This window comes from Schistocerca americana, chromosome 5 (genome assembly GCF_021461395.2).
Source record: "Schistocerca americana isolate TAMUIC-IGC-003095 chromosome 5, iqSchAmer2.1, whole genome shotgun sequence".
NCBI classification, from domain to species: Eukaryota; Metazoa; Arthropoda; class Insecta; order Orthoptera; family Acrididae; genus Schistocerca; species Schistocerca americana.
The window spans coordinates 563,182,275-563,207,315 of NC_060123.1; the positions used below are offsets into that span (position 1 = coordinate 563,182,275).

The 25,041-nt window shown below is 38.1% G+C and overlaps 1 protein-coding gene across 1 annotated transcript in view; it reads left to right on the plus strand.

Annotated features, from left to right (window-relative positions):
* LOC124615830 (CWF19-like protein 1) overlaps window positions 1-25,041 on the plus strand; it is a 149,856-nt gene that overhangs the window by 16,416 nt on the left and 108,399 nt on the right. Inside the window, exon 3 of the mRNA XM_047143979.1 lies at window positions 19,830-19,931. Within this exon, the coding sequence (XP_046999935.1) occupies window positions 19,830-19,931 (102 nt within the window). The remainder of the gene's footprint in view (window positions 1-19,829; window positions 19,932-25,041) is intronic.

Genomic DNA, 25,041 nt, shown 5'->3' on the forward strand with positions numbered 1-25,041 from the left:
ACTTTAAGGTTCGCCGATGACATTGTAATTCTGTCAGAGACAGCAAAGGACTTGGAAGAGCAGTTGAACGGCATGGACAGTGTCTTAAAAGGAGGATATAAGATGAACATCAACAAAAGCAAAACGAGGATAATGGAATGTAGTCGAATTAAGTCGGGTGATGCTGAGGGAATTAGATTAGGAAATGAGACGCTTAAAGTAGTAAGGGAGTTTTGCTATTTGGGGAGCAAAATAACTGATGATAGTCGAAGTAGAGAGGATGTAAAATGTAGACTGGCAATGGGAAGGGAAGCGTTTCTGAAGAAGAGAAATTTCTTAACTTCAAGTATAGATTTAAGTGCCAGGAAGTCGTTTCTGAAAGTATTTGTATGGAGTGTAGCCATGTATTGAAGTGAAACATGGATGATAAATAGTTTGGACACAAAGAGAATAGAAGCCTTCGAAATGTGGTGCTACAGAAGAATGCTGAAGTTTAGATGGGTAGATCACATAACTAATGAGGAGGTACTGAATAGAATTGGGGAGAAGAGGAGTTTGTGGCACAACTTGACTAGAAGAAGGGATCGGTTGGTAGGACATGTTCTGAGGCATCAAGGGATCACCAATTTAGTATTTGAGGGCAGGGTGGAGGGTAAAAACCGAGAGGGAGACCAAGAGATGAATACACTAAGCAGATTCAGAAGGACGTAGGCTGCAGTACGTACTGGGAGATGAACAAGCTTGCACAGGATAGAGTAGCATTGAGAGCTGCATCAAACCAGTCTCAGGACTGAAGACCACAACAACAACAACAATCACGAAGTTAATTAATTTTCACTTACAACAAAGTTTCATCAAGTGCTGGAGTACAGACTTGTTTAAGGGTTTGTGATCTTTCTCATTATGGCTCATTCATTTTGCTCTCAGGGTGGGATATTATTTCACTATGGTTTGGTTATTTTGTATATGTGCTCCTGCATGTGGTCAAATCTTGAGGAAAATTGCATGAGGTAACTTCATCATGAGCTGTCAACTTGCAACATTCATACAAAAACATGAGCAATAAATTAAGTAAGAACCTCATGAAACTGAAACTGTTTTAAAGCACTTGTTTCTATGAGAAAACATAAGTCAATACCCTTAATCATTTTTTACCAACTGCAACTGGAATCGAGAGGGATTCAGGAGACAGCAGTCTGTGATTCAAACATAGTAATTCTATTACATACATATATCATTTCTTGCTAATAGCAGACAATAGTCTGTTGAACATGTCTCTGAGAAACTGTTTACACACTCATAAAGCATTCTAACTGGGAATCTTTATGGTGCATTGATTACAGCGTCTCACAGGACATATTTTAAAAGCCATAATACTCTCAATAGCACAGTACTAAAATACTGTCTTGGAAGTGATCTTTGTCGACAGTCAGTTCAGTTCAACAATGTGCCTAGCATGTTACAGTACACTCCTATGGAACTTCTTGCATGTTGTTCATGGTATTGTACTACTTTATGTTCATGATTTAACTCTCATACATCATACTCAAGATTCATACGTTCACGCCATCAAGTCACCAGCTGTGGGTAAGTGAATATTCACAATTAACTGGTTTGTTCAACTAACAGGTCGTCCATAACTGAATCACTCTGTTACTGTATAAATGTGAATATGGTTACCTTTGCACAATTAAGTCAGTATGATTTACATCATGTCCTCACTGTACTACATTTCACATTGCTGCCACATCTCACACAAATTCACTCTGTACATATGAATCAGCAGTACCAAATATAACCAGCATAACAATAAAATCTCCATTTACTGTCAAATAACAAATGAAAAACCCGTGCTTCTGGTATTATAATCATGCTCATGCCTGATATCTGTGTATGTGCACATATTTTTTTTTTTTTTTCAAGTGGTTCAGGCATTGACAGATTACACCATATTATTACTTATCTCCATGGATAACCATCAGTAATTGCACCAAATTCATTAGGTCTGAAAATTATGGAACATCAAACTGACAACCACGAGGGAAAGTTGCCAAAACAGACTTGGGAACTCGTAGGAAATTGACTCTACCTAGTCCAGTGTAAACTGAATAACTATGATCATTCAAAATCAAGTTTCATATCATATTGGTGAGAATTGTTTTTACAAGAGTTCTATACCTAACGTGTCAATAAACCCATGTTGCTAATATTGTTATCTCCCACATGAACAAACAACACAACTTAGTTTTTCTGCAAGTGCAGTTCATGTATCTTGCAGTTAATGTAATATATCTCTTTAACACCCATGGGAAAAAAATATCCCTTTCTCTAGCATTGACAGATTCTAAACTACATATTTATACCTCTTGACTAATATCGTTTGCAAAGTAAGTAAGAGTTGACTGCCGCTGTTTCTATTTACAGAAATCATAAACTACTATCATATGCAAAGAAAGTTAAATAATATTCCACAGTACATCTTCACAGAAATGGTTTGGAAGAAACTGTGATGAAATTATTTCATTAACATACATGTGCTGTTATGACATTTACATATTAAAATACCCACATATGTAATACTCATACCCATAGTCCACTGGAGTATTCAATCAGAGGCTATGTAAATCTACTTCTTACTTTGAATTAAAGTTCACACTAATACGTATACACCACAGTGTCAGTCTTTATGTGTCAACAGATGTTTGCTGCTAACTATTGATATATACACTTCTTTAAATCCTGATGAGGATAGAGTCCCTTTATCTTGTTGCTCCCAGGATAAGAAAGTAATTTTTGGATCCTTGTGATCACAAATGAACCCGTATACAACAGTTACCAGTTCCTATTCTTTGTAGGTAATAGTGTTGGTTTAGGGATGATCCATAATTAGAACTGTGTCACCATCGGTAATCTTTTGTGGTCTAGATAATTTCTTGTCAAAATACTTTTTTCTTATATTTGCTTTGTCTGTCAAAGTAATTCCCGCTTCTTGAACCTTCTCTTACCAAGAATCTGTGTTCATAGAATCTGATGGGGTAAATTTACCCACACATTCTTTTCCTTTTTCCTTACTATTAACTTTGTCGGTGTACAATTAGTAGACATGTGTTGAAGGTTATTTATAATCTCTTCAAACGGTTTCACATAATAGAGTAAGGTCATCTGCTTGATGTGACAGTATGCCTTTATGAATTTAGTTACTTCCTGAACATCCATTCAGCACAGTATGCTTCCAGGTGGTATTTTGATATGGGTATGTGCTTAATCTGTTGATGTTTTAGAAAATTCCTGCCATGGAAACTAGTGAAATTTTTGGCTTTATCAGGCAGTAGAGCAAGTGATTTTCCTACTTTAGGGATATAATCATGCAGTAGCTACCTGAATATAGGTGAACTTGTAGCATTTTTATGGGATACTGTACTGTATAATGTGTAAACAAATCATAAAAAGCTACAAGGTACTTGGCAACTGAACATGCTGTTGGGAATGGGCCACAGTCGCCCACTGGTAATGTCTGAAATGACTTTACAGGTGGTATGGTGTGCAACTTGCCTTTACAACACATGTCTTTTGTCTTTTGTCTTTTGGCAAATAGTGCAAGTTTTCGGTAATTTTTGCACTTTCCTGAGCATGTATAACAAATGACAATTACTACAGATTTTCTAGGTACATTTTATGACACCAAAGTTTCCCTATGCATGATGGGTATACCAAATTAATTTATTTCCATAATCTGTATGGATGAAAACACCAATGATTAGATTCTGGAGTACAGTAATAGAGTAAATCTCCAGTTACTATTGTATAGCGCTTAGTAAGCCTTTGATTTTGGTTTTGCTGCAATTGCCGTGTAACATGATTTCATTAAAAATCTGCATATTGCAACATTGGCGTATTTCTGGATAAATCTAAATAATATTCCCTATAGACTTAGTCTCTAATTAGTAAAACCTTAAAATCTGAAGATTGATCATTCATGTCTGAGTTTTCGTGTATACCTTTAAGGAGGTGAGGTAAAGCATCAGCTAGTGCATTGCCTTTGAGATGAATAACATCAAAGCTACACTTCTAGAGTACTAGAGACCATCTACCAAGTAGTGTGTATAATAATTTGCAACTTAATAGAAAGCTTGGTGCCTGGTGTGGGTTCCAGCAAGGTAATAATGGAACTTTTGGAATGTGGACACAATTGCAAGCACCTCTAACTCGGTGGTTGAATAAGCCTTTTCACACTTGGACAGGATCGGGGTCTCAGAAAGCAGCTGACATGTCTGGGTAGTATAGCATCTTGGAGTAAACAGTGCTTGTTTAATATTTTCAAATATCAGATAGCAATTGTGTGACCAGTGCCACTGCACATTTTACTGCACATTTTTTGTGATAAGCTTAAAAGCCATTCCCACTTAACAACTGCAAGACTGATGAAGCGTTCAGTTACTTGCTTGTACAAGAACCAGGAAAATTGGCTATTGCATCAGTTTTGCACCATCAGGCAGTATAACATGGGATATAGTTAGATGATCTAGGAATTTAATTTTCTTGTGTCCAAACTTAGATTTCTGCAGGCTGGCAGGTGCATTAGCTTGCAAGAATTTTTTTAACACCTTCTGTATAATGTCAGTGTGATGTGACCAAGTTTGTGTTGCTGTTAGCAAATCATCCATGAACAATGCCACCAAGTCTTGAATCTCAGGTCAGTAGAGACAGTCAGGTGCTGTTACGAATATGCCTGAGCATACATTAAAACCAAAAGTCAATGCTTGGTAACTCCTCCTGGCACATAGAAACAATGTATACTTAGACGATTTCATTGCCAGGGCAATCTGCCAATATGAAGATGGAGGTCAATACATGTTAGGTATTTTACTTCATGTAACTTCTAGATTAAATCATCTATGTTCTCCAGTCTCATTAATCTGATCTATATCTCTTGTATCTGAAACTTATCTGACATTTCCACAGCCACTGCAAGAAATGGACTACAGTATGGTTTGCCTGATGCTATGTTCCATTCAAGCATTTTCCTGATCTCTTTGACTATAGCAGGTCTCTTGGACCATGAAATGGAATATAAACTTTTGCAGAATATTTTGTGTGCATGACATTTTAGTCCACTGCAGAGTGAAAATTTCATTCTCGAAATGTACCCCAGGCTGTGGCTAAGCCCTTTCTCCACACTATCTTCCAAGAGCGCTATCTTATGTGTTTTGTAGAAGAACTTCTGTGAAGTTTGGAAGGTAGGAGGTGAGCTATTGTGGAAGGAAAGCTATGAGGATGGGTCGAGAGTGATGCTCAGTCAGTAGAGCACTTGCCCGCAAAAGTAAAAAGTCCCAAGTTCGAGTCTCGGTCTGACACACAGTTTTAATCTGCCAGGAAGTTTCATATCAGTGCATACTCCACTGCAGAATGAAAATTTCAGTCTGAACCTGGACATTCTCAATACCACACCTATGATACATGGCTTCTTGCTCTGGCAAAAGCGCTTTCCAGTGTGTGGTCTGTGTGGCATACTGATCACAGTGTGCCATACTTTAGTAGACTGTATTTTATTTTCAGACATGAGGGTAGCAGGTAATTTAACGACAGATTTTCCCTCTATTTTAATTAACAATGATATGCATGTACCATCACTTCCGTGCAATATTTGACTTGCTTCATGTTTTTTAGGGAGAAGTTTGATGTGTTGTCAGGGTGTCTGGGCCATCTATGTTTGTTGTAAATGGTCAGCCAGCCATATAGTTCTTTGTAATTGTTTTAGGTTTCCTCTTGCATTGCTTGTGTTTTAATTTACATTTGTGGAACATATGACCATATTTGTGCTATCTTAGTGGATGTGGGCTTGTGTGTGTGTGTGTGTGTGTGTGTGTGTGTGTGTGTGTGTGTGTGTGTGTGTGTGTGTGCGTGCGTGAGTGAGTGAGTGAGTGAGTGAGAGAGAGAGAGAGAGAGAGAGAGAGAGAGAGAGAGAGAGAGAGAGACCTGAATGAGGTTGGGAGGGAATGAGCCCATCCTCCATTTCTGCATCATTATATTATAAGTCAGGCTGAGTGTGGGCAGGAAAAGTGAAGTCCCCTAAGTCCCCTCCCCCCCAGATATTGTCCTCAGTTGTGGCTGGATGTAGGTGACCCAGTATTGTTTCTTCATGATTAATAAAAGTGTCCAGTTCTTTACTTTACTGCTCCTGTATTGTTATAGACTGATTTCCCTGTCTCTTATTGTTATTTCTGGTTGGTAAAGTTAATATTTATCTCCTGTTCATTATTGTGTGTTAATTCCCTGTTCCGTAGGTTTTTTGTATCTGGGTTGCATTGGTCATAGGGATTGATTGCTGTTGGGCTTTTTATATAGCGTCAATTAGCACATTGACTTTGAAACCTATGTTTCGTGTGAGTTGACTGGATAAAACAGTTCAATTATCTCTCTACATTTATCCCATTGTGCTTTACCTAGCAGGATGCATCAGTCTGTGATCTGGTGATTATGTGAATTGCATAGTGGTCATTGAGCATTGTATTTAGTTTTACTTCCCATGTTTGTTATAGTTATGTCTGTATTACTATGAAACCTTGTTCTCCCATTATATGTTGCCAGTTGTTTCTCTTCATTCACAGTGAATAGGATTCGTTTATCTAGTAATGTGTGTGTCTTTGTCTTGTGGCCTTTGCTGTCAGTTATATTAGAATGCTAGGATACAGAATGTGCTTTAATATCTGCCTTTATGATTAGATTTTTCCTCAGGATTATAAGGTTACGCACCTTTTCATGTCAGCATAGGGTTTATTTTTCTGAGTATTGTGCCTTTAGAACTTCAGTCACTTGTTAACCATGTTTTAGCTCTACAGTAGCAAGGTGTTGCTTGCATAACTAGGATTTTTATCACAGTTACTTTCGGCTTAGTTATTATGAAAGCTTCTGTGGGTTTCCTATGTCATGGTGTTATTCTCATGTTTGGTGTGAAATATGTCAGGCAACCTTCCGGAGAATGAGGTTCGTGGAGGGCCGCCACTCCTGCATATAGCTCCATCATAAGTTTAATAATTTCTGCATTCACTGCTATGCTTGTATGGGCATTTAGTTGTAAGATTTTTACAGCTGTTTACTATAAACATAGCAGTTTTTCCTAGTTTTTCTTGGATCAAAGCACACACAGCCATATACCCTTACTAAGTATTTGTAGATTTTTATCTAAATTTGGCCTTTCGGACCTTCTGGTGTATACTCTTAGTAGCAAAACACACAATTCCCCTGTAGTGGTTGAAAGAAATTTATCATTCAGTATGTTTGTTCAGTCAGTGGGAAGTAGGTTGATTCACCCTCTGAATGAGTGAATCATATGATAAATCTCTGTTGTGCTTGTAACGTGTCCCCACATGATTTGCTGAATCATAGATTTGTATCTGTTTCTGTATAGTCCAGTGCAATGCCTGGGTTTAGAGTATGCATGTTTGACTATGGGTTGTGTTTCGTATCTGAGACTGATGATTTTGTGTCATGCACGGAAGTGTTTTGTGACTTTTGTGTGAGAGCATGCGAGGGCTGAGATACAAGCACTGCTTTGTTGTGTACTATATATCTTTGTGTTTGTTGTGTTTTACTGATGCACAGTTTGTCTTTTTGTGGCTCTTTTGCTTGCAGCCTGAGCAGACTAATTCAGTCCCTTTATAATTATGAAAAGGATAGATTGCTACTCACCTTAAAGATGACACATTGAGTTGCAGATAGGTGCAACGAAAAGATTCTTACACATTTAGCTTTTGGTCAAAGCTTTCTTCAGAAAAGAAAGGAAAACAAGCATATGTTCATCCAAGCAGGCACACCTCAGGCACTCATGACCTTTCTCTCTGGCTGTGACCGTGGCTGGATATAGTGGTCATCTGTGCCTGAGGTGTGCCTGTTTGTGTGAATGTGTATTGGAATGTGTTGTGGGAACCTGGCATACAGCTAGGAGTGTTTGTTTTTTCATTGGTTCTTCACACATAGTGTGTGGCAGCTCAAGCATAGTGTAAGAAGCGTTAAGCATTTTGCACATGATACACATATTTACCAATGATGTGCTAGCTGTATTTAACCCATTGATAATTTTCTGCATGATCCAACACTGAATGTGTCACTGCTAGATTCAGAGCAATACTTGCTTGATACAATCTTCTAGAGTGCCCCACCATATCAAGAGATGTATACTCCACTACTTTCTTGAGCAATAATGCTTGCCACAGTCATGGCATCTGATAAGCCACATGTTGGGCCAAATGGCAAACACATGAGAGAGCTCAGCTTTTGACAGGGAACAGATCCTGTGATCCAGGGGTTCGTGAGCTGGGCATTGGAACGGTTGCCATTACTCTGTAACTATAAACTTTGTTTATGCTTCAGCACCTAGCAATGTGACATTGGAATGTTGTGTATAACAGTTACTGGGGAATGAAGGCTTTCACGACTGGGTGACATGGCTGTTGATATACTTTCCGGGATGTGAGGTCGTGGTCCAAGAACTTTTCTGCTCCTTACGTTTCGTCCAGCGCAGTCCTGGACGAAACGTAAGGAGCAGAGAAGTTCTTGGACCACGACCTCACATCCCGGAAAGTATATCAACAGCCAGTTACTGGGGATTTCAGCATAACTACCTATATTACAAGAACAGAAGAAACATCAATAACCTTACTATTAAGGCACACTATGTACGGATGTTAGGATGGTTGTTGAAGCAAAACTGTAGGAGCTGCTGTTCAAATTCTTGTCGCTGTTTGAATTGTTGATCCAGTAGTGACTGCCATAGTTTGAGAAATGGTTCAAGTTCTGTATACTCACATTAGGATTGTAGTCCACATTACCACTTCTGTATCCTGTGACACAATTCTTTATTTTCATAGTACAACAAATAGGATCATTGCATGGTTTCCCAAACTGATAAGTGGGATGGCCAAATTGTCATGAAGTGAATGAGGCAGTATCAGTTCTATCATAAACGTGTATAGGCAGACAAAGGTTGGAGTAATTACGATATTTATACAGGTTCAGTGACAATCTGGTAATTAGTTCACCATTTGAAGAGACAAGTGGGACGTTATGTAGATCCATATGACAGTGTGTGGCACTGTTCAAGCTCAGTCCTGGCTGGTTTGTGGAACCTGTGGGCCGACTTAAGAAGAGCAAATATGGGACACCAGATCAACCCATCTGATTCTGTATGAGCACTACACAGCATTCAGAGCATATAGTGAGCAGTACCTGGTGCTGGCTAGGACGAATGCTATCAGTGTCCATTTTGGAGTCATGCTTTATCTCTAAGTGAGACACAAGACTATCTTACTTAGTTTCTGTTCCCTTCAACGAGTTATGTTTGTGCCTATGGGTTACTGATCAGTGTACACAGTTTACTGTGGAAGAATATGTTTGCATTAACTAGCCTCCAGCTTATGGTCTTTCATTTTGATAAATTGCCTCCCATCTTAATCTGACCAAGACTCTTGAAGGTGTTGGCATTTCACAACACTTACGAAGTCCATGTAGCCGGCTCGTCATGGAACTTGGGCAACTAGTAACAGCTAGGTAGGTTTCTAATATAGGAAGCTGGCAGTGCTATCAGTACTCCGTTGCTGTAAGTTCTGGTCATACTTCAGGGCTCACTCTTGGTAGTGGGACACTGAGTGATTAAAGTAACTGTGACTGTGGCTGAATGTGTAGACGGTGAGGATGGTAGAATCTTCATCTACTCTGCAAACCACAGTGAGGTGCATAGCAAAGGGTACATCCCCATTGTACCAGTTATTAGGTTTTCTTCCTGTTCTATTCACATAAAGAGTATGGGAAGAAAGATTGTTGGGATGCTTCTCTGCAAGCAGTAATTAGCCCAATCTTATCTTCACAGTCCCTATGTGAGAGATATTTCTAAAGTAATCATTTGAAGCTGGTTCTTGAAATTGTGTTAATAGACTTTCTTGGGATAGTTAACATCTTTCTTCAAGTGTCTTCCAGTTCAGTTCCTTCAGTATCTCTGTGACACTCTACCACAGATTAAACAGATCTGTGACTGTTCGTGCTGCCCTTTTCTGTGTATGTTCCATATCCTCTGTTAGTCCTATCTGGTATAGATCCCACACACTTGAGCAATATCCTAGAACTGGTTACACAAATGATTTGTAAGTGATCTCCTTTGTAGGTTGATTGCACTTCCCAAGTATTCTACTAATAAACCACCTGCTTTACCCACAACTGAACTCATATGATCATTCCATTTCATATTCCTACAGAGTGCTACACTCAGGTATTTGTATGAGTTGGCTGATTCCAACAATGACTAATATAGTCATAGGATGCTACATTTTTTTGTTTTGTCAAGTGCAAAATTTTACATTTCTGAACATTTAAAATGAGCTGCCAATCTATGCAGCACTTTGAAATCTTATCAAGGCCTGACAGAACATTTATACAACTTCTTTCAGAGAGTACTTCATTCTAGATAACTGCATCATCTACAAAAAGCCCGATTTTCCTATTAATATTGTTTGCAAGGTCATTAACATATGACATGAACAGCAACACACTTCCCTGGGGCATACCTGAAGTTACTTTTACATCTAACAATGACTCTCCATCCAAGATAACATGTTGCTTCCTCCCTACCAAAAAGTCCTCAATCCAGTCACTAATTTCACTTGATATCCCATTGATCATACTTTTGGCTATAACCACAGGTGTGGTACTAAGTGAATTGCTGTTTGGAAGTCAAGAAATGTAGCACGTACCTGGTTGTCATTATCCAAAAGTTTCCGTATGTCACGTGAGAAAGTGTGAGTTGAGTTTCATGTAATTAATGTTTTCAAAAGCTGTGCTGCTTGGCATTGGGGAGGTGATTCTGTTTAAGATACCTGATTGTGCTTGAGCTCGGAATATATTCTAAGATTCTACAACAAATCAGTGTCAATGGTATTGGGCAGTAGTTTTAACGATCACTTCTTTTACCCTTCTTGTAGACGGGTGTGACTTGTGCCCTTTTCCAAGAACTAGGCATGGTTTTTTTGTTCAAGGAATCTACACTAGATTATAAACAGAAGAGGGGCTAATTCAGTAACAAATTCACTCTAGACTTGGACAGGGATTCCATAATACCCTGAGCTTTGATCATTTTTATCGATTTCAACTGTTTCTCACTGAAGGCATCAAACATTGCTCTCTTGACAGCCAAATGCATTTCAGTCAGCATCTCTCTGTCTGTTGTTCTACACCTATTATGCAGTAATCTCTGTTCCTTTAGAAGTTTCTTTATAGTGACTGTATACTGTGGTGTTTCCCTCCCATTATGAACTGTTCTACTAGGTACATATCTATCCAGTGCATGGTCAACTATTCTTTTAAACTTGAGCCAGAGTTCCTCCACATGCTCCTGCCCTGTGCTGAAAGTTTTAAAGTTCCTCATTGAGATATGACACTACTGATTTGTTATCTAGTTTACTGAGCATATGTATCTTTCTGCTTTTTTTAGTTGTCCTTTGTACTTTGGTAATCATTGTTGCCACAGCCGCATCAGGTCACTGATACCAGTTTTGATGTGGACATCCTCAAAGAGGTCAGGTCTATTTGTTGCCATTAGATCCAATATATTTCCATTGTGAGTGTTTTTGCTAACTATTTGTCCTAGGTAGTTTTCAGAGAAGGCATTTAGTAAAGTTTTACAGGATGTCTTATCATGCCCATCACTAACAAAACTATAATTTTCCCAATTAGTTGTTTGATGATTAAAGTCTCCAGTATGATTGGGGAACTTTTTTTAAGTTTTCGGTCACATCAGGAGATGAGCCAGGTGGCTGACAGAAGGATGCAATTATCATTTTATGCCCACCCCTGACACTGAGTCTTGCCCAACAATCTCATGAGCAGCTTCAGTTTCTACCTCAATGGCTTTGAGTTTCTCGTTTACTGTGATAAATACACCACCTCAATTTCCCATTTGGCTGTCCTTTTGATATACACTTAAATTTTCCCCAAAAAATCTCAATGCTATTAATTTTTGGATTCAACCAGCTTTCTGTACCTGATATTACGGAGCTTCACTGTTTTTTCATGAGCGCTTCAAACTCTGGCACTTTGTTGAATGCTTTGGCAGTTTACCATTAGGATTTTAATACTCTCACCTATGAGAGGCATTTCTTTTGATCTTACACTGATACTTCTGGGCTTCCTACAGCTATTGTTATCTGGATTGGATGTAGGGTCACCTAATCTAAAAAAATCCTTGTGTACATCCCACACACAGTCAGCTCTGGTTCAGTCCTTCCACTCGACTAGAACCAAAGGGCCACGATCTGTTCTGGGGACAAAGCTGCAAATTGAGAGCTTCGTTGAAACTCCATGCTCAAGGCTTGTGTTCTCAACCGTCTCTGCCAGTCGCTGGAATGGCCCAAGAATTACATCTCTCTCTCTCTCTCTCTCTCTCTCTCTCTCTCTCTCTCTCTCTCTCTCTCTCTCTCTCTCTCTTTTGATCGGCTGGTCGAAGATTCCTGGAGTAATTGAGGTAGCAATGTAATTTGGCCATCTCAGTCACCTGACCTCAAACCAATGGTATTGAGAGAGGTGGGATAAAATCAACACTTGACCCCCTTAGCACAAACATTCCATGTTTGAGTTATTTGGCTGACTGCTTATTGGTCTGGTAAATTTGGTAGTCCCAATTCTTTATGGTCTTTTTTTGTTTAGACAGTGGAGGAAAAAATGGCAATCGATCGCAAAATCCATCACTTTACTACAGCAGATCTAGATTTCAACTATTACATAGTCAGCTTCAGTGCTAAAAAGCACAAAATAGGTGAATCAGGGACAAAAATAATATAACTGTCACCATACATGCAAACATAAGAATCACACGGTTACATACCATATAACAGGTGATATTTTTCTGTTTGTTTTTGCCAGCTGTGTCTCATAATTATATTTTTCAAGAATGTGTGAATCTGATGTGTTAGCCTGTTTGGATCCATTCTCTCTGTGTGCTCCACTAGTTGAATTTCTTACTGTGTGTCCCAAGAAATGAATGTTTCACATACGCGTTGTAACTGTGATTTGAGGGATTTACCTTTAGATTTCTGAATTAAGCTTTGGGTGATATATTCCATCTTATATTCTTGGTCCTAAGCTTTTTCTCATCATTTTACATTTTTTTAATTGCTGTTTCAACCCTCTGGCTACTCCAGACAAGGTTGCTACATGCCGAATTATATCATTATCACCTAATGCCTCTGCCTGCACTAAGTACGTTGGGCTTCTAGCTGGGCTGGGGTTACCCAAGTGGCTGGACACTTGTTGTACTCCTGTGTCCATTTTTAAGTCTATGCTCAGTTCTCCCGTACATTTTACTTTTGTTCCAATAGTATATAATACACAAAAATAGAAATCTGTATTCTTGGCCTTGGCTACAAAGTAAATTGTAATACATAGTGTTGTAATCAGTGTCAGCTCATTGAGATGTTATGCAATAATGCCCAGCAGCAGGTGGATGGCTGCACTGTCATCAGCACTAGTTCAGGTGCTCACTTACTGAGTAGCACAACAGATTTGCGTGTCACATAACTTTCCTCAAACGTAATCAGAAACCAAAAAAACCGCAATCTAGCCTAGATAATGAGGCACAAAGAAGCTAAAACAAGACAATTAATTTGTACCTCTTCACAGCACAGCTCAAGACTTGTTCCTATGATGATTACAGACTCACTCTCCTGCTAGGCCCTGGATGCCTAGGATGTCTGGCACAGTGTCTGTGGAGCCCCTGCAGAAGGTCACTCTCGATCCACAGGGATAGTGGTGCTCCTAGTGGCTAACTGTAGATTTCATTAAATGGTGATGGTATCTTTATACCTTAGAATTGGCCTCTAATTTCGTGGTGAATGCCTTTGTTTTACCCTTAAAAGTAAGTGTGTTACTTAACGTCACCCATTGTGTGAGAAGGTATTTCAAAAGCCTGCTTGTCTTCCTTACTGCTGCCTATTGGTGTTCAAGAGCGTTTGTGTTGGTGCCAGATGCCTCTAAATGGCTGTCAGTCTCCTGGCAGAGAACTGTACAGAGGAAATGTCTTCCCTGGTGGTGCTCTTGATAATTAAGAGAGCATGGTCATTTAACTGCTGTAGTTCACTTCATATGGCAATAGTCATGCTCCAGTACACTTCAGAGTTATGTGTGGCTACTACATAAGGTAAGAGTTCACACCAGTTATTATGTTGGGCACTTATGTAATGGCTGAGCATTTTCTCGTTGTTTCAGTGTACCAGATCAGTATGACCATTTTATTTGGCTCAGTAGGGGTTAATTCACAATTACTTGATTCCTGTGAGTCAACACAATTGAGTAGTCATTTCTGACATGAAATTTTAATTCTTTTCCATGACAAGAGCATCATGCATCCTGGATTCCAACAGGTGTTTGGGTATCAAGGAATGAGTGATAGCCTTGGCTCTTTGATCCAGTATAACCACCTTTGCTAAAATCATGTGAATGGTCAGTTAGCTTTCATTTTTAGTGTGGGCAGGATCTGTACAAAGGGACTATGAATGTCTAGTTTTATTGTCTAGAATGGTTTATCTGTTTGTGGTAAGTGCAGTTATGTTGCTTTGTTCTTCACGTGTTATGCAAACTGATCGCAATATGTTAATTGTTTTTTGTAGTGCTTAACTTACTTACTTCTGTCATTCCACCTGTAAAAATCTACAACATAGCAAACAGTAATATACCATCCACCAATTCGAGTAAGGATTGCATTGTGTGTGTGATGTAATACCTCACCCTGCAAACTCTTCGGGATGAGTAGTTCTCCTGTGGAGGAGTTCATCATGTGTGGCGAATTGGGATGTGTCACAAATTGCTGACGTTGTGTGTCCTTGTGCTGCACATTATTTCATTGTTGCTCACTTACTTGGTAATGGCTGAAGATGGCTGACCTTTTCAAATTAGTATGCCAGTATGTGCGCGGTCTCAGTGCCAGAACATGCAGACTCTGGATGACAGTTGGCGGAATTCAGATCAGTTTGTTTCCTTTGGGCAAATCATGTGACGTTCCCACATGCAAAGCATGGATTGTAAGAATATTTTAAGTTTAGTACAAGAAAGAATGAGTTTGTGGCAGGCTGAAGATGAGGGATATTGTAGTGATCCGAGGCTTAAAAGTTCCTGTACCTAGTGATATTCGACAGAGAAGAAGTAAAGAGATTTTCCAGAAGCTGACTATCCCGCAAAGAAGAGGGGCTGTAAAATTCCAAGTAAGTCACCTCGTAAAGAAGTGGAATGTGATTTGGGTAAATAAATCAGTATAACCCACACTCACACGTTAAGTCGTCATAACATTAGAATATGTCTTGAAATCTCTGGTTTTTATTGGAAACCCCAAGTCTTAAACAACTTAAAAACTTAATAATAATTATCTTATATTACTTTTGCATGTTCTGTGGCTGTTTGTCCATTTCAGCCGTATGTGTATATTTAAAATTCACTATGTCATCTACAACACATGCAAATCTATACGGGCCTAGATTATAACCTCAAAAAATTATTACTCATGTTTTTATGGCAGTAGGTTGGCATGCTGTTATATGAGGTTATTTGAAAATATGGTGTAAATACTTCCACTTTTCAGTGCTTTAGGTGTTCAGAGTATCGTATTCTGAAATTCATATTTGTCTTTCTCACATATGCCAAATGACAGACATTGATGTGTGTGTTTTGCTGAAGTTACTTGAAGTTGTGCAGAGTGTTAGTAAACTTGCTTTCCAATACCACTATGAATGGTCTCTAGTATATAACAGGATGTTCCTCGCTTATCTCATATATAGCTATTCTCCACCATGAAGTTGAATTCAATGAGGCACACCTTTTTGTTATGTTATACTGTTCATTGGGTCTATGAGACTAAGACTTCATTTCAAGGCCAGACAATCAGAAATTATTCAGAAAGACTGCTGTACAGGTAGCAGTGTAAGTCAGTTATTCTGTATACCATGCTCCATAATTTTGGAGTGTTTCTTTTCAGCTTTGTTCAGGTGATTCGATGCATTTATGACACGATGTTCTACTCCAACTACTTCACGTAAGAGCACTGACCTGACTGCAGAATTACTGATGTCACATGAAGGTTTTTCATAGCCTGGATATTCATGAATGGGGTTAGATGTTAATAGCTCCTTCAGCCCCACGAAAGCGTCACAGTCCACAAACTGCTTGAATTTTATACTCTTTTTTTTTTTCCAGTGATTGTGTGAGGGTGCTTGCAATTTTTTTGTAGTCAGGCACAAATTTCCAGACCAAGAAATGATCGCACTCTTATACTGTATTATGTATTGGGAAATTGTGTGTGGTTTCCACAAATTGTGGATTGGATTTGATACCTATCCAGCTGATGATAGTACCTAAATAGAATTCCTCTTTCAGAACAAAGTGAGGTTACTCTAGATTCAGTTTAAGGCAAGTGATCCTGAATTGAAATAGGGATTCCACGGCTTTACAACATGGCCATCAATGTAACTACAGAAAACAATGATGTTATCTCAGTGGACAATACATTGTAACACAATGTCCAGTAGACATTGGAATGTTATCTGGGCATTTTTAATCAAAAGGTAGGAAATTATATTGATAGTATCCTATGGTGACTGTAAATTCAGGTTTTGGCATATCAAAGAGGTTGGGGGGAAAAAAAAGAAAAGAAATCAGCCAACCAGTTGCAACTTAAGGGTTGATTTAGCCCTTGACCAAGCTTTCAATATTTATAAAAATATCTTATTCAGATTTGATGGCCAATTTTTTTTCAGTCTCTCCAAAATTATGCAGTTGCTGAATCACAGCCATGTTTAAGATTTTGGCACATCCTCAGTGCCACTTCTGTGTGGTGATATTTGTTGCCTAAGTACATAGTAGTGAAATACTTGTACTGCCTTACATTTTTTGGGATGTGAGTTAATTCAGCAATCGATAGGCACAGTAAAACTGACATGTTCTGCCTCTGTCCATGCATTTCTTAAGCCTTATTTACTCCAGAACAAACAGAAGTGAACGTAAGCAACCACATATTCACAGCCATCTCTACAAAGTTTATTACGATTTGCTTGTACCTGTGAATGTGTGTTTACAATGGAATAAACAGAAGATAACACTAGAGAAGCATAGCATGCCAACCCAATGACTTTTGTGCCATTGTTGTTTGCAATAATCGGCTTATGGTTTCCTCTCAGTAAAAACTATTTACAGCCAAGATGCAAATCCGTAATATTCAGATGGAATGATTTTATGTGTAATGCACATTGCTTTTGACGAAGTGAGCAAAATTGATTAGGAGGAGAAAATGTTGGTATGAATTGCCTGGGGTGGTGCGTTTATCACTGAACTGCAGCTCCAGCCTCCCTCAGCATTATTCCAAAAAATTATTAGTATGTTTGTTGGTGCTCTTTGCTAGCTTTTCATTGGAACTGAGGGGGGAATCTAAAAATAGAACACTGATTGTTGACAAGCAACATACTCTGAAGAAAGACTAGCATTTACACTCCAGTTATTAGCAACCTGGGTACAGTTACATTAGTAATTTTTTTGCATTTCCGATGTTGGTCAATCTCGGATGGTTACTGATGTCTGCACACTGATAAATGCAAAGCACGCCAGCATTTTATCAAAATACATACAAGGAAGATACATTAATAAAGTGTGATTAATGTAATAAAAATATTCCAAGTGACCTGTTACATAGGCTACATATAAAATCTTCTCACTGTTTGTTGGAGGGAAGGTAATGTGATTGAGGGAAAAATGATTTTTATTTATTTGATTAATACATCTACATCCAATCTAATATATCTAATCTGCATGCACTTATAACAACAATGATAGGCCTGTAATGTAATTACACCTACCTTCAACATAAGCCACGAGAATGATTGTGCCTACTATGTAACTTTTGCATTGAACATATCTGTATTTCTTTACTTTCAAGGAATTTCATTGTGCTGTTCATTTTTTTTTTAAGGAATCTGAAACATGTCTTGCCAGTTTCTCCCCAGCTGTTGGAAGAAAGAAATGAAAAATTGTCTTTCTCACCTTTGACTGCTTTGGCAATTTTGTACTGAGCATACTTCTTTTCATCCAGTATTTTGTGCCAATGATTTGTTGGACACCACAAATACTTACGGTATCTCTAAATTTTTGTTAGCAGCATTACATTTCTCTAACCACTCCATTTGTTACACAAATCACATTTAACAACAAAAGTACTTCATGAGCAAAATAACAGACAAATTCTCACTGTACTGTGAGTGCTGAAATGGAAAGAAAGTTAAATTCCTGTGATGGTTCACTGAAAGACCAACAACAAGCAGAACATGACCAAGCACCTGCAAATGTGAATCAAGCACAACCAAATGATGCTTGGTCATTCTTGCATATCAATTACACCAGATAGAATGCTTGTTCACTGACACTTGTGTTCACTCTGATCTAAACCAGGCTTTAGTTATGATAAATGCACATGTAGTCACAGGGGCTCCTGGTCATCTGTAAAATGTCATCTTATTTTTGGTGTTTCATCAGTTCCTCCACTAATGGTTTAAGATGGGGCAGAATACCATATAGCTTTCAGTACACTGGGTTTTCATCCCCAGTCGAATTTCAGGCAAGCTTTGCCGGAAATGATGTATGACCACTTAGTAATTCTATATGCTCACTGAATAACACACGACATTTTGTCCTGTTTATCTTTTGACAAATTTGCAACTTTTGCTCATCATGTGAGTTTGTCAACAACTTTCCCTTACTGCAGGCTACATAAACTCACTTCTTTTTCCAGCAGCTTTTTGTCTAATGTCTGAAAGATTTCGATCAGCATTCTGTGACCATATTTTGACTTCCACTTTTAAAAAAAATTCCATCCTGACAGGAGTTACCTAGATTTGTCATGCTTTTGAGTATATGGCATACTACAGTGTGCTGAACATATTGATACCCTATTCATTTCATCATTTTATTATTGGGTTTACCAATACAGTCTGAAAATTCTTCATGCCCCTCACTGTGGTTCATCAAAATGGTATTAAGTAATCCGTAGGGGGACACAGTGACAAATTTCAACTTGTAGTGCTCTGGATTCCTGACTGAATGCTTGTATGCTGACGCTCATTCACTAGTATTCACTTTGGTGTAAACCTGGGTTTAGGTATGATGACTGTGCCTACTTATCAATGTCTTGTGACTACTGGCTGTGTGTCCTGTAACAAACTCTGAAGAAGTACTTTACCAAAAGCCTGAAACTGTTTTCAGACATGTTAATGTGCTTATCAACAATTTTTGTTTTGAAGCCTGGTTTAGCCATAACAATTAAGGTTTCAAGTATTTATTCTAATCACTCCACATAGTTGTCAGAGTAGAACTTTAATCATTACTCACTTAATTTCATACTAATTTTCCTTTTCCATATCACATCAGAGCAGATGCTTACAAAAATAGGTTTTGTTAACTAAACTCTAAACTGCAGTAATCCGGCATATTAAATATGAATGGTATTGTTTATTACTGGACTTACATTTGGAAGAAAGAGGGTTCAAATCCCTGTCCAGCTGTTCTGATGTTGGTTTTCTGTGGTATCTATAAATTGATTAAGATGAATGACAGGATGAGACCTCTGAAAAGAATACAACCAATTTTCTTTGCCATTTGTGCTCGGTCCAAACTTGTGCTCCCTCTTAATGACTTTGTTTATAAAAGAACACTAATCAGTCATCCTTTTTTCATGATTTTGTCCTGCAATGAAAATGAAAGTTGTTTTATTGTCTTCATTTTTCCACCACATTGAATTTGGTTTTATGGTCCTTGTGATAAATATTCTTTTTTTTCAGTTCCTTTGCCTACTTACATCTTGGGGCCCACCAGTGAAGATCAGCTAAGTAATTATGATAACTTAGATGGATGTGAGCTGTGCCCAAATGTAAGCTACATTGGTAAGTATTCATGAATAACGCCAGTGTTATGTGACAATGCAGAAATGTTATTTTACACTACTTAACATTAACAATAATGAGGAAATCGGATCTTTGGAAACTTGAATTATTGGCTATTTTCTGTAGGGAAGTGCAGTGATTTACAGACACCTAATGCTTACTTTGAAACATTTATTTTATTTCACCTCACATTCTTCTATAGATGAACCATGTTCTTTCTCCATTCTGGATGATATTTTTAATTTCTATCTCCATACTGCTTATCATCTTATTTCTGTCTTTTCATTGTGGTTATGTAGATTTAATACTCTTTCTGTTAATCAGGTAGTTCTCAATGTAGCAAACTTTGTAATAGAAATATCGCTGTGTTCACTGATAACAGGATTGGGAACCAGTTGATCTAAAAACCTAGTTACTGTGTTTGTGGTGGACATTGCGTAGGTAACAGCACGAATAAAAAATCATAATTTTACTCTTACCATGAGACAAATACAGTAAAGGCTTACTTTAGCTTAATCAAAGAATTTCAGATTTTATGTTCAGAATAAGTATTTAACCAATATCATCGTCAGGGTGAATTGATATTTTTTCTCTCTCTCCTGAGATAACCTTTACCTTCAGCAGAACATTTTCCCCTGGAATTAGATTTTTGAATTTAGGAAACAGAATGAAGTATCTTGGAGCCAAACCTGTGGAATGAGGTGATTGTAGAACTTCTGTTTCAGAGCCCAGATCATGACTGATGTGTGAGCATAAGTATTTCTGTGATAAAAGAGCATTTTTTACAGACTAATCTGTCGTTTCTGTTCTGCATACTTTCTGTTAGTATTGCTTAAGTCATTATGACACTTCGTGTGTCACAGAAACAAATTCTTTTCTTGACTGTAGCTCTATCCCCAGGATATAATGGTTGAACCACATTCTGTCCACAGTCATTTAAAGATGCCATACAATCTTTGGATTACATTACAGTTTTCCAAATTTGATTTTGTTCTGTCAAAGACAACCACTGTGCACTAAATTTCTTCGTATACAAAAATTCATTCAGCTCCACATTCTTTCAAAAATGAATTTCATTGACCACATACTCAGAAGAAACTTCAGTTGCACGTAGAGACTTTGACAAGTAACTGTATAAACCTTATGAGAAGGGAAGTTGCTATTCACCATATAGCGGGGATGCTGAGTCGCACAACAAAAAGATTGTCACAATAAAATTTTTTGGCCATTGGCCTTTGTCAACACCACACACACACACACACACACACACACACACACACACACACAGGAATGCAGTCTCAGGCATCTGAAACCACACTGCGAGCAGTAACACCAGTTGCAACTGGTGTTGCTGCTCGCAGTGTGGTTTCAATTTCCTGAGGTTGCAGTCATGTGTTTGTGAGTTGTGTGTGTGTGTGTGTGTGTGTGTGTGTGTGTGTGTGTGTGTGTGTGTGTGTGGTGACTCAGCGTCTCCGCTATATGGTAAGTAGCAACTTTCCTTCTCATAATATTATTCCAAGTAACTGTATGTTCAGTTTAAGTTCATTTGTGTGATTATAAACAGTCATGAGCATTTGTGTAGAGTACCCCTAAATTTAATGTAGCAATCATTTAATGATATTTGCTGTTTCAAAAATCTATAGTCTTCAATCATAACTGCATTCAAACAAAAAAAAGCAGCCATGTGCTGATGCAATAAGTTTATTAATGTTTAAGATGAACAGTGGCAGCTTGTGTAAAATTTTACCAATTTGCTGCAGTATTAAAAAAATAAAGAGGTTATTTTTCACTATGTCATCATGAAAGGTGCAACTTAATATTATTGCAATATTGGTTTCACCTAATGCATTAAGCTCAAGTATGTTGTTTGTATGTTGTTGATTTCTGCATTAAAAAAAAATATGTCCTAGATTTTGTGCTTCCACTGTACCCCAAACATCACTGTTCTTGAATGATCGATATGGCAAACAAAAAAGTGTGTTGTGAAGATCACACCCACAGCTCTTTTTGTACACTTCCACACAAATTTTCCTCGTATACTCACTTTTTTTAACCACCTACCTGTAGCATTTTGACTTACAAAGGTAATAATCATAACTAAATTGAATATATAATTTTATTGTAGAAATTGAACTATTTAAATATATTTAAATTTTAAAGTTAAACTATTAACTTAGCAAGGAATGTATGAGAATGGTTTGAAAAATTCTTGGAATCACCATGAGAGGTCAGTGCTAGTGCAATGGGTTGTTCACGTGATATTCATTGCCCGTAAACACATGCCATGTCAGTCCTCTTGGAAGAGAGCTGTGCCAGTGACGTGGCTCTGATGTTGTTCCCACATAGTGATTTGCGAAGATGGAAAAAATCGAAATTCAAGCAGTGCTTAAGTACTTCGTAAAGAAAGGTACGAAAGCAAAGGACATTCATGCCGATTTCCAGATTGCACTGGGGGGACTCTGCTCCTTCATATTCAACTGTTGACAAGTGGACAAATCAATTTAAATTTGGTTGGGAGAGCTTAGATGATGATCCGCACAGTGGTCGGCCAAGATGTGTCACTACTCCAGAAATCATTGCAAAAGTGCACAAAATGTTCATGGAGGATCGCCGATTGAAAGTCCGTGTGGAATTACTCAGGCTTGCCAAATGTCATATGAAAGGGTATATCACATTTTAACTGAAGAATTGGAAATGAAAAAATTATCTGCAAGATGGGTGCTGCGACTCCTGGCGCTGTATCAAAAACACATGAGAATGGACATATCGGAACAATGTTTTGCCTCTTTTAGGAGAAACAAACAAGATTTTTTGCGCCAATTTGTGACCACAGATGAAACTGGGGTGCGCTACTATACCCCAGAGACAAAACAACAGTCAAAGAAGTGGAAACATGCTGATTCTCCGCCACCAAAGAAAGCATAGACAATTCCTTTGGCGGGAAAGGTCATGGATCAGTGTTCTGGAATGTGAAGGGGATTCTGTATGTATATTATCTCCCCACTGGGCAAACAATTACTATGCTAACCTCCTGGACAAATTGCAACAAAAGATACGCACAAAAAGGCCAGGTTTAGCAATGAAGAAAGTCATCTTCCATCAAGGCAGTGCGCATGGCAAAATGAATTGTTGTCACACCCGCCTTATTCACCTGATTTGGCTCTGTCAGACTTCCATTTCTTCCCAAAGCTGAAAATTTTTCTTGATGGACGAAGATTCACTTCATACTAAGAATTGATAGCTGGAGTTGATGAGTAATTTGTAGGCCTGGAGGAAACTTATTTTCAAGATGGGATTGAGGTACTGGAACATTGTTGGACTAAGTGCATTAATCTACAAGAAGGGGGAGGGGTGGGGGGAAGGAAGAAAGAAAGAAAAAGGTGGTCGCGGAAGAATAGAAACCGAGTTGGCACCGATACATCAGGTGTTGCTCAAAAATCCCTCATACTGCACTTCTAAATCTTTAGAGAGCATTTTATCTTCTTCTACAGCCCACTCAGGTGACATATGCTAGAAACTTGAAAGGGGCATCTACCTGCTTTCATTCACATAGTTTGAGCCAAGTCAGTGAGCCCTGACCCCTACCCCCCTTGTTAGATTTAAATTTGGTGTAGGTACTTCTAACTCTTTAATTTTCATTTTCTTCTACAAAGATCTACTGCAAAAGGACATCTTGAGCAGATCATCGGTAGAATTCAACATGTTGCAGAATACTTTACACACAATTTCAAAGATGCTGTGAGCAATGTTGCACCCTTAGTGCAGGCAGGGGTGATGCCACATCAAAGCATTCGCAGTTGAAAACCGACAATTGTATCCCTCCACTGAGTTGAGCATAGTGTGGCTGACAATCATTTCAGCACTCGACATTGGTTTCTTGTCATTGTGAAGAGAGTGCTACAAAAGATGTTTTCGTCCATTTTATGTGCATACCGTCATGCATATGAAGAGAAGTGGCTTCATTTTAGTGTGATTCTGATTCACATTTGAAGAGAAATGGCGTGATTTTAGGGTGATATGTACTGTGCACATTAGCACATAGTCACCAGCTGACACAGTAGATAAGTATTAAGGTATTCAGTGAAAATATTACTATCCCATCTTGGGACTTATAGATTTGCTAAGTTATTGTTAAAATATTTTGTGATTAAAGGTCGTACGTAGTTATATGGTGTAAATCTCTTGAGATGACATTAGCAAAGTTGAATTTGAGAGTTCAAATATTGCTTTGACTGATATAATGCAAGTTTTCAAGAAATCTAACAAATTATAGTTCCTAATTTTAAATTGACTCATATTCTTAAGTGTTCAGTATCTTGTGTTTGGTGTCATATCAGACACCTTTTTATTGATAAAAGTATACAAGCACCATTGGGTTTAACATGAACATAAATTTGTATAGCAATCCAACCAACATTTCTGGTGACAGATGTGAGTTTTAAAAGCTTTCCAGTGAATGGAATATTAAAAAAAAATTTTGCTTGCATTTAGTCATCATATACTACACTCCATGATATTTTGACCTGGCACCTGTCAGTCATACCCAGATGGGTTAACAAAGACTGAGAAAGATTTCTGCCTTCCACACTTTATTAAGAAGTAGAAGTAATCCACTGAATTATAGAACTATATCACTAACTGTGATTTGCTGTAGGGTTTTGTAACATATACTGTGTTTGAACATTTTGAAATACCTCAAGGAAAATGATCAATTCCCATGCAGCCAGTATGGTTTCAGACTATGTCATCCTTGTGAAACACAACTTACTGTTTATTCACATGAAGTAATGAGTGCTCACAGCAATGAGTGCTCACAGCTTAGAATGTTTGCAGATGATGCTGTCATTTAAGCAAAATTCTTGTGTTTACTTCATTGAATATTTGGTGGAGAGAGAATTTTCAGGTAGAAATTCAAAGATATAGTAGCAACAGCAATTGAGAGATTCATACCTCATAAATTGGTAAGAGATGGAACTGATCTCCCATGGTACACAAAACAGGTCCGAACGCTGTTGCAGAGGCAACGGAAAAAGCATGCGAAGTTCAAAAGAACGTGAAATCCCGAAGATTGGGTAAAATTTACAGATGCGCGAAATTTGGCACAGACTTC